The 11,614-nt window shown below is 43.3% G+C and overlaps 1 protein-coding gene across 1 annotated transcript; it reads right to left on the reverse strand.

Moving 5' to 3' along the window:
• Positions 1 to 4,462: 4,462 nt before the first annotated feature.
• Positions 4,463 to 10,721, reverse strand: LOC121541494 (prostaglandin E2 receptor EP4 subtype-like). The gene is made up of 2 exons (XM_045208031.1): positions 9,573 to 10,721; positions 4,463 to 6,115 (listed from the first exon to the last, which is right to left on the reverse strand). The coding sequence occupies exons 1-2, from the start codon at positions 10,362 to 10,364 to the stop codon at positions 5,480 to 5,482; spliced, it is 1,428 nt and encodes a 475-aa protein (XP_045063966.1). The 5' UTR covers positions 10,365 to 10,721; the 3' UTR covers positions 4,463 to 5,479.
• Positions 10,722 to 11,614: the final 893 nt, after the last annotated feature.

Consider the following 11,614-nt stretch of genomic DNA (forward strand, 5'->3'; position numbering starts at 1 on the left):
CCTGTATGGCACAACAACCTCCCTTGTTCCCTTCTCAGGAGAAGGAGCTCTCAGTGCCTTCTGTTCAGGCCCATATTCGCGTTGCCACCGGACCTGGCATCGGGCCAGAAAGGCACTCCTTAGAGTTTCGACCCGGTATCAGCTCCAGGCGAATCGTCGCTGATCCCCACCTACACCATCGGAGATAGGGTCTGGTTGGCCACACGCGGGATCTTCCTTCTACGGACTGAGTCTAGGAAGTTGTTACGCAGTTCATTGGTCCGTTTGTGGTGGAGAAGGTGATCAATCCGGTGGCAGTTCGAACTCAAACTCCCGAGGACGCTCAGAGTCCATCCCACCTTTCATGTCTCCTGCCTCAAGCCTGTTTTCCTCAGTCCTCTGTTGCCTCCTCCGCCTCCTCCTCCTCCTCCTCGGATGATCGGAGGTGGTCCTGCCTACACGGTGCGACGCATCATGGATTCCAGACGGCGGGGCCGGGGTTTCCAGTATCTCGTGGACTGGGAGGGGTATGGTCCTGAAGAGAGGAGTTGGATTCCGCGGCGACAGATCCTAGATGCTGACCTCATCCGTGACTTCTACCGCCTCCATCCTGGCGCTCCGGGAGTCCGCCCGGTGGCGTTCGTCGGAGGGGGGTACTGTAACGATCCCGGCAGTCTGAGTCGGGTCCTGTCTGTGGACTAGTTTTCTTCTCGTGATCTCCAGTTTCCCGAGGGTTCTGGAACGCTCCGGGGGCTCTCTTGATTTCCGCACCTGCATCCCATCAGCAATCTGCACACCTGGTCCTGATCATCACCCTTCTTAGGCTCTGGCCTAACATCCATTCCCTGCCGGATCGTTAGCCATGAACAGTAGGTTTACCAGAGTATCAGTCTTAGAGCTTCTAGCGTTAGTTTTGTTGTTTTGCACCTTGTTGGTTTGTTGTTTACTTACCTCCGTTTTGTTCCATCTGCAGTCACTCGTCCGGAACCTTCATCCAACCTCTGCCTGGTGGTCGGCGGCTGCCGGCCGTTGATTGGATCAACCACTGCACCCCCAACAACTAATCAACGCCGCCCGCTCTGTTCCCTGGATTATTCAGCATCACTCTTGACTTTGTAAATAAACACTCACCTTCGTTTCAACTTACCTTGTCCTGGTCTGCTTCTGGGTTCTGGCTTTGTAATTCGTGTCACTGCCGGCCCCATGTCACAAGGATCTGTACACAATTCCTGGAAACTGAAAATGTCCCAGTTCTTCCATGGCCTGCATACTCACCAGACATGTCACCCATTGAGCTTGTTTGGGATGCTCTGGATCAACGTGTATAACAGTGTGTTCCAGTTCCCGACAATATCCAGCAACTTCGCACAGCCATTGAAGAGGAGTGGGACAATATTCCACAGGCCACAATCCAATCAGCCTGATGAATTCTATGCAAAGGAGATGTGTCACGCTGCATTTGGCAAATGGTGGTCACACCAGATACTGACTGGTTTTGTGATCCACGCCCCTACTTTTTTTTAAAGGTATATGTGACCAACAGATGCATATCTGTATTCCCAGTCATGTGAAATCCATGGATTAGGGACTCATGCATTTATTTAAATTAACTGATTTCCTTATATGAACTGTAACTCAGTAAAATCTTAGAAATTGTTGCATGTTGCATTTATATTTTTGTTCAGTGTAGTTCTGTTCTTTAACTTAGATTTTTGGTTAAGATGGACGTGAATCCATTATGGTAATTAACAACTTGAAGATTACATTTGAAATCAACCAAAGTTTGAAACCCTAGGCCTAAACAGTATGTCTCGTCTATTTTTAGTTGAACCCTGGGTTGAATTGAAACAATAGTTGTTGATGACTTTTCAGATGCTATATAGGCCTAAATATTGATGATATATGACTTATAAAGTGTGGTTAGATTTCATTTGCTCTGTTAAACCTACCCTTTGGAATGACTTTGATATTTAGGTATTTAGGTATTAAGAGGTCTCTCAATAACCATTCTCACGATAGCACATTGGTAGTAGTCAGTGACAAATATCAAAGCTAAGCAAGGCTGGGCTTGGTTAAAACCCTGGATGGGAGACCAAATGGATAGCTGTTTATAGATTCAGCCTTTTTTTAATGTTAGTGGATATAATGTTGACGATCTGACGTTGTTTCAAAGGTACAAATTCAACATATTTTATACAAGGTTTGGCTATGATGAAAAGTGGTTACCATGATGACATAGTTCTGTGGTTGAAATTTCACCCTCAAAACAACAGTTGATTAATTTTTTCAAATCCAATGTATTTTCCACATAGATTCCACGTCACAATACGTTGACAAATTATATTGAAACAACGTTGATTCAACCAGTTTGTGCCCAGTGGGAGGCTACTAAAAATATACTGTAGTTTTCACCTGGATTCACCTGGTCAGTCTATGTCAGTCTATAATTTTTTTATTTATGTCATGGAAAGAGCATAATGTTTTGTACACTCAGTGTATATCCCTTTCCCACCCCCTCTCTACTGCTTGCTATGATTTCTATCTGATAATGTGTGCATGTTTAGGCCAGTGCTTGACTTGGACTGAAATAGGTGCCGGTATGTTTATATTTAGGTGCAGGAACGCCTCAATAGTTTTGAGCTAATATTCTATAGAAGGTACAGTAACTCAAGCAGAATAAATATTGAGGTGTGGGTACTAAGTTCCGGTGAGCTTCTGCCTAAGTCAAGTACTGTGTTTAATTAAAAAGACAAACAATGTCCCATTTGGAACACTGACAAGTAGAGCATTACATCTGATTGGGTGGGCCTGGCTCCCGAGTGGGTGGACCTGGGCCCGCCAAAGCCCACCCGTAACTACGACCCTGGTGCCCGGTGAGTACTTTCTTCAGAAACATTGAAAACAAATCATCCAGTTTTGCAGTTCACTGATATCATTTAATTGGGGGGGAAAGAAATGGACATGCACACATACAGTTGAAGTCGGAAGTTTACATACACTTAGGTTGGAGTCATTAAAACTCGTTTTTCAATCACTCCACAAATTTATTTTTAACAAACTATAGTTTTGGCAAGTCAGATTATTTCACTTATAATTCACTGTATCACAATTCAGTGGGTCAGAAGTTTACATTCACTAAGTTGACTGTGCCTTTAAACAGCTTGGAAAATTCCAGAAAATGATTTAATGGCTTTAGAAGCTTCTGATAGGCTCATTGACATAATTTGAGTCAATTGGAGGTGTACCTGTGGATGTAATTCAAGACCTACCTTCAAACTCAGTGCCTCTTTGCTTGACATCATGGGAAAATCTAAAGAAATCAGCCAAGACCTCAGAAAAAAAAATGGTAGACCTCCACAAGTCTGGTTCATCCTTGGGAGCAATTTTCAAACGCCTGAAGGTACCACGTTCATCTGTACAAACAATAGTACGCAAATATAAACACCATGGGACCACGCAGCTGTCATACTGCTCAGGAAGGAGACACATTCTGTCTCCTAGAGATGAACGTACTTTGGTGCGAAAAGTGCAAATCAATCCCAGAACAACAGCAAAGGACCTTGTGAAGATGCTGGAGGAAACAGGTACAAAGTATCTATATCCACAGTAAAACGAGTCCTATATCGACATAACCTGAAAGGCCGCTCAGCAAGGAAGAAGCCACTGCTCCAAAACTGCCATAAAAAAGCCAGACGACGTTTTGCAACTGCACATGGGGACAAAGATCGTTCTTTTTGGAGAAATGTCCACTGGTCTGATGAAACAAAAATAGAACTGTTTGTCCATAATGACCATCGTTATGTTTGGAGGAAAAAGGGGGTTGCTTGCAAGCCGAAGAACACCATCCCAACCATGATGCACGGGGGTGGCAGCATCATGCTGTGAGGGTGCTTTGCTGCAGGAGGGACTGGTGCACTTCACAAAATAGATGGCATCATGAGGAAGGAAAGTTATGTGGATATATTGAAGCAACAGCTCAAGACATCAGTCAGGAAGTTAAAGCTTGGTCGCAAATGGGTCTTCCAAATGAACAATGACCCCAAGCATACTTCCAAAGTTGTGGCAAAATGGCTTAAGGACAACAAAGTCAAGGTATTGGAGTGGCCATCACAAAGCCATGACCTCAATCCTATAGAAAGTTTGTGGGCAGAACTGAAAAAGTGTGTGCGAGCAAGGAGTCCTACAAACCTGACTCAGTTACACCAGCTCTGTCAGGAGAAATGGGCCAAAATTCACCCAACTTATTGTGGGAAGCTTGTGGAAGGCTACCCGAAACGTTTGACCCAAGTTAAACAATTTAAAGGCAATGTTACCAAATACTAATTGAGTGTATGTAAACTTCTGACCCACGATGTAATGAAAGAAATAAAAGCTGAAATAAATCATTCTCTCTACTATTATTTTGAGATTTCACATTCTTAAAATAAAGTGGTGATCCTAACTGACCTAAGACAGGTAATTTTTACTAGGATTAAATGTCAGGAATTGTGAAAAACTGAGTTTAAATGTATTCGGCTAAGTTGTATGTAAACTTCCGACTTCAACTGTATGAAGCAGATGTGTCATTTGAACAAAACAAAAGACAGCAATTTAAATAATCTTTGTTATTTCAACCATACAAGCTCAGTACACGTAACAGAGTGGAATGCACGGGTTTATATGCTCAATATTCTTGCTTGATTTTTATACTTCAGGCATTGTTGTGGAGCTGCCAAGTGAACCAATATGATGCAAATGTTGAAATGTAGCGTACCGTTTCAATCCATCTTGTAACAATTTTAAATGGATACAAACTAACTGGACCTTCTCACAGAGAAGAAACATTTATTTTTTCATAAAAAACTTCATTAATGTTATGGGACACAGTTCACAATGTAGCCTCATGACTATTTACAGTATATCACAACGTTTGTATAGGTGGAGGCCAGTGTAAGCAACATTCTATACTGATTGCATTCTGACAGCCTTTCAGTGGTTTTGAGTTCTTGAAAAGTGCAATGAAATCTCCTTATAGTGTTTATTAAAGTTCATATGACATTTTATGTTCATTACTGATGTGTGTGCATATTATATTGGTATTCTTGTAATAAGACTGTGGCATATACAATAGATCCATCCATGTAAATAGATCCAATCTCCTACAATCCACTTTGACACCGTGTTTCCAATTTGTCCAAACCCTAAACAGGACATCATGTTTCTGCTAGGCTGACATTCCATATTGGAGCATCACCGATGAACTCAAAGTTCTAAGAATAACACAATCACTATAGAACGACTACTATTTGTCCCCTTATTGTGTCAGCTGTCAGTAAAATCAACCGTGTGTTTGCACAGCTCCCAGAATTCCTTCACCTTTGAGTTCAGTTTATCAATGTGTATTTCAGTTCAACCCTTCAGAAGTCCCAACCTTTTAAGCTATTAGAAGTCCTAAATTCCCCTCACCTCTGTGACTTTTCTGTGTTATCAGCCACTCTGGCTGAGTTTGTGTTTGTGTCCGTCAGATGCATTTCTCCTGTAAGTTCAGTGTCTCGTCTGTAAATGTCACATGTAGAGTCTTGTCCTTTCGGTCCGTTGGCACCCTGTTCAGACGTGAAGGGTCAACTGTCCCCTCTGATCTCATTGATATCCTGGGTCCTAAAGTGCCCTTTTTGGGATCCTTTTGCATTCCCATACCCGCTGGTGTCTGTTGGTCCTGGAGCAGGGAGCGCTCCACAGCAGGGAGGCTAGGTCTTCCCTCGCCCCCTGTCCCTCTAAACCCCCCCTGCCCCCCTCTAGTCCCCTCCGGAAGGTAAAGAAATGTCTGCGAGGTGCTGATGACGTCCCTCAACTCGCAGGACACTAGCGATGGGGAGTCCTGGGACACGATGGACGAATTCAGGTGACCTTCACCTCCGCAGCAGAATTGACCCCATGCCCCTGAGCCCCGCCCCCGGCTGCCCAAGCTGCAGAACAGACACTTGATCTTCTCCACCAGCTTCAGTAGAACGGTCTTCCTCAGCAGGATGTAGATCCAGGGGTCGAGGATGGGGTTGATGGAGGCAATGCGGATGGCGTGGAGATCTGGGTTCTTCTCTATGGGAGTTGAACGGGCGTCAAATTCAAACCTGGACAGCTGGTTTACAAAAATCCGCAGCTGAGGGAGGAAGGAAGGGAGATGGACAGGGTTTAAGGGTTATTGGTTATTCTGTGTATTTATGAGGAGGATGTACATTGGAAGCTTCAATAGGTGTGTTCAATAGGATATGGATAAGAGCATCTGCTAAATGACTAAAATGTACAAAATGATTGAATTCCTATTGAATCCTGTTGAACTATTCTAATTAAATCCAATTGATGTAGCGTTCAAACATGAATAACATTAACCTAAACCTAGCTAATAATTTCTCATGTTATTGTAGTGCAAGAAAAAATATACATACATACAGAACAAACTATCATGGTTGCTATGAAAGCAAAACTTCTAACCTATTTGACCATGCTGTTGTAATGTTGGCATAAGGGTATAGCATGGGCAGTAGAGCGTACTAGGAGCAATAGTATCAGCCTAGCAGACAGCGGCACAGAAGCCTGGGCAAAGAGCAAATGAAAACACAACCCCACTCCCCATGTTAATAATCAATCATATGAACGTCTCTGGCCATTGGCTCTCCCCTGGGCTCTGACTCACAATGTCAAAACAAATGAAGGAAAGTAACTGTCAGGCACAGGGTTAGTGACTAGCCTATATGATAAGGTTGTTATTGAAAATACAGAAGGAGGGAAAACACAGAGACACTGATTATTGAACTACAGGGAAAGGGGGATACCTAGTCAGTTGCACAACTAAATGCATTCAATCGAAATGTGTCTTCCGCGTTTAACCCTGGTGCGAGGGGCTGCCTTAATCGATTCCAACGTCGTCGGCGCCCAGGGAGCAGTTGTTATTCGGGGTTAACTGCTTTGCTCAAGGGCAGAACAGCAGATTTTTCCACCTTGCTGGCTCAGGGATTCAAACCAGCGACCTTTCGGTTACTGGTCCAACACTCTTAACCGCTAGGCTACCTGCCGCCCTTACAGGGTCTCTTTCAGCTAGTCTTTTCATTTTTGGTTGGTGGAGTTTTTGAAGCTTACAGGATGTACTGTCTAGTGGCTCTGTCCTTAGCTCTCAATCAGAGCATGGGGACAGCATATAGAACACAATAATATGTAATTATAGACCAATGGGTCTTCTTCAGACCTTACGCCCTCAGTTCATCTTTTCAGGGTTTTTTTTCAAGGGGAGGGTTTTTTAAGCTTGCAGGATGTAATGTACTGTCTCTAGTGGATCTGTCCTTACATGTAACTTTCAAATGCTTCATGGGGATGGTTTATAGAACACAATATATCATTGGTCCTCTTCAGAACTTTTGCCCTCAGTGCCCTGCAGTTAGTTTTCTCATTTTCTTTGTGGAGTGTTTTTGAAGCGTGCAGGATGTAATGTACTGTCTCTAGTGACTCTGTCCTTACAGTACCCTCTTGTAACTCTAATGCAGTGAATGGGGACAGGATGGATTATAGTACTCTCTGCACTGTAAAACCATCAAACGTGACACGTTTATAACGTAAATGTCAGTGTTTAAAACGTAAACATTAGGCGTTTAGATTTGCCAATAAGTGTTCTCATCTTAAACACAGGCGTTTAGAATGCAAGATTAAACATGATAGTCAGCTTTTTACAGTCAGTTTCCAATCAGGAAAACACCTACTGTTTATCTCCTAAGTGTTCCATTTTTAAACACTAGTGTTTACTTTCCCATCATCCTGTTTAGAGTGCATTAGTCATTACAAATTAATGTGACTTTCCTTGCCTTTTATTCAGTTCAGTGTAAGGAATGTCTGTCACCTTACCTACATTTCAGCACTTAACAGCACTTGATTCAATAAATATTTTCAATCACATGGTGTTGTTGTTACTCAACTGTGTTGACTTCATTTTTGTTAACCTTCTGGGTGAAAAAGACGTGGGCGGGGCCTCATTATCATATTTCCCAGGATGCTTTGTTGCAGGTTGATTTTTTGAATAATTTGTTTTAATATCTATGTTTCCTCGTGTACATTGATCCTAAACAATCAGATCCTAAACATTTGGTTTTACAGTATGTACAGAGGACAGAGTTTGGTGGAAATGGTTGACACTGGCCGAGCAGTACTCAGACAGACCGATCCCATCAGCACAAGTGGATGGTATTACGTCCCCACAACACAAACTCAAAATGTCGCTCACAACAAAGGGAACTAACAAGGAAAATCACTGACAACCAAAACAGAAAGGGGTTCAAAAGGGGTTCTGAAGGACATCCATGGTGGTCTCCACTGAAAGTTGACAAGCAACTAGGAAAATGTGCCCTAAAAGATTCCCACAATGGATGCCCACTAAATGTGGCTAGTGAATAGAAAACAAAAAGAAAACCCTGCACCAACTTAAGATAGGGAGTAAATAGAAAGCAGATCAAAACAAAACAGGGAAAACACCAGATAATAGGCTTTGTTTAAGAACTTAAATAGGGAGAGTCAACAAAAGGTGACTCTCAAGTCCCCTGTAGCTCAATGGGTAGAGCATGGCGCTTGCAACGCCAGGGTTGTGGGTTAGTTTCCCACGGGGGCCAGTATGCACTCACTATGTATGCACTCACTAACTGTAAGTCGCTCTGGATAAGAGTGTCTGCTAAATTACTCAAATGTAAATGTAAGACCAACTGGAGCACTGGGCCAGCCACTCCCAAACATCACCTGGGCCAGCACAGGCGAAACACCCACTGACCAACGAGATGGACAAGCCTGCACAGGTGCAACACATACCCACCAATGAGGCGACACCAATCGATGTGCCCCACGCGCCAAAGCGCCACCTCGAAATATAAACGGAAAAACCAAAACCCGCAACAATGAACATAACTAGTTGTTGCTCTAATGTCCAGTTGATATTGCCACCATTGACATCTGGATAGTTGCATTTCTCAAGGTACACACACACAAACACACACACACACACACACAAAAAGCATGCATTAGCCTGTCTTCCTTATCAGTGTGCTAAATCACAAATACCTGTTATTCATGCTCTAAAATTAGATATTAGTCTAAGATATTATTAATACAAGGGCTTTTCTTTAAGGTTTTGCTATAGTTAGTCCTTATGTCATTGGTGAATTTGGCATCTAAAGATAAATGCAAAAATGATCAACAGACCAATAATATTTATTTGTTCTTGTTTTTCTCAAAGTAAGGAAATGTTTCTAATGGCAAGAGCACCAGAAGTTGACATTAGAGTTAACATAGTAACAACACCTCATTAATTATAATTATGCCTATTAATATCCTTCATTGGATTAGGAGCTAATTTACTAAATATTAAACCATTTTATTTCATGCACATTTTGGGCTTTCCCTCCAATTATTAATTCGTATGCTGATGCGTAAAGGTGTTACAAACAATGACACCACACCAACCAGAACGTTATCCATTCCTGCGCACACACAACGAGAGACACAAAAGAGAGACCAACATGTTGCGCAACTTTAAAAAATCAGTCAAAATATTGCAATACTTATTTTGCAAGGCGTCAACTTACTACCAAAGGTATGGAGCAGATGAGAACCACCACGGAGGTAGCGATGAGCAGAATCACCATCTGGATCTCTGCGCCGGCCAAGCGTTGGAAGCTCCGTCTGCGCCTCAGGTCCGCTATGCGTCCTCCCTGGTCCGTACCCAGCGATGTCCTGCGGATGAACCGCTTGTGCATCATAATCAGCGCCCCGCATACCAGCACGTTGCATATCACCGTGGCCAGGATAAGAAAGGAGCTCACCCCGGCGTACATGTAGGAGAAGGCGGCGTGCGTGGAGTCGTTAGTCCGCCAGTCGATGAAGCACCACGTCCCTGGGAACTGATTATTCACTTTCCCCAGCCCCATGGCAGGCAGTGCGCAGAACATCACGTTAAAAATGTAAATGCCCGCAAGCGTCAACGCTGCAAGTCTTTGGTCCACGTAATGGTTGTAGAAATATGCATGGTTTATAGCCAGGTATCTCTCTATGGACATAGCACAGATAATGCTGAGGCCGACTAGAAAGAAGAAGAGAAGGATGAAGCCGGAGTACTGACACAGTGACTCTCCACCCGGCCACTTCCCTTGCACATAGGTGGCGATGGTGACGGGGCTGGCCAGTAGCGTTCCCAAAAGGTCGGTCACTGCAAGCCCGCACACCAGGGTGTAAAATGTGGTTTCCTTCTGTTCCTTCCGAGACTTTCGGAGAACCACGATGGCGATGACGTTACCCACCACTCCGAATATGAACATAATCACCGGGATAGTAGGCTCCCGGGACCCACTTGTCATCCTGCCATTATTCATACCCGACATTATTCTGTAACTGTCTATGTGGAACAAAATAGTCAGTTATTCACCAGTGTTCTCTCCCAATTCGTTGGCATGTAGCTACCCTTCCGTTGGTGCGCGCTCTCCAAGTTGCTCAATATCGCGCAAATCCACCCTTCCCCAATTTCCATCACCTTATCTAACCATTACGCACTTGAATAACCACTCTAACGAATGTCTCCGTGTTTGAATGTACACGTTCCTCTCTTCTGTTACTCGCTAACTTTAGGTTTTTGACTATCCGAAGTGTTTCTGTCTCAGGCGTTCTGCACACCGCGCTGCCCACACATACACTGCTAAAATACCGTTTTCGTCGGAGCTTCATGTTCAACTCCTCCTCTGTCGTCGCTCCCTTCACTTGTAAGTTTGAAGCAGAAGCTCTGCACTATAGAAGGTGCAGCCCAGCAGCACCTTGCGTCAGAAATGTATTTTAACCCAAGAAAACAACACCATGCGTATTTTTGTCGTTTACAGAAGACTTCATGCTAATGCATGGCCGTTGGCCCTATTTTAAAATGGGGTTGTTTCCAAACAATATTTTATTCCCACTATTTGTCTTGATTACTCAGTAGCCCAGTCTTACACAATGGAGCAGTTTTAAAGAGGTCCTCCAGACAATTTTTTACTTTTACTGTTGAAAGTACAAATACAGTAAAGTAAACACACTAAAGTATATATATATATATTATATTTTTTGTTGCTAAATAGTGTTTGTAGACAACTGCTAACTTCAAGGAGTGGGGCTTTCAAGGAGTTGGTCTGATGGGAATCATTGATGACTCTGGCCTCCTCCTTGCTTGAGGAATAATAGAGGATAATTCCCAAATAATTACACCACCTTTACGCGAAGATAAACAATGAATAAGGTCTAGCGAACCTACTGGTTCCAAGTGGAAAAAGCCTCTACTTTATTTTTGGGGATAAAAATAACACCATTCTCCATGTACTGTCATTGACAACTTGATAAGAGCTATTAATAAGAGCTAGGTAAATGAGTAATCCATTTGGATAAGGGAATTGTACATATAAATTACACTTATTTTAGTTTATTAGGTACACCCATCTAATACCGGGTCGGACCCCCCTTTGCCTCCAGAACAGCCTGAATTCTTCGGGGCATGGACATGTTGCTCAATTGGTATCAAGGGACCTAACGTGTGCCAGGAAAACGCTCCCCACACCATTACACCTCCACAATTGTTCAGTGTTGGTGATCGTGTGCCCACTGGAGCCGC

The sequence above is a fragment of the Coregonus clupeaformis genome, chromosome 27, assembly GCF_020615455.1.
Source record: "Coregonus clupeaformis isolate EN_2021a chromosome 27, ASM2061545v1, whole genome shotgun sequence".
Taxonomy (NCBI): Eukaryota; Metazoa; Chordata; class Actinopteri; order Salmoniformes; family Salmonidae; genus Coregonus; species Coregonus clupeaformis.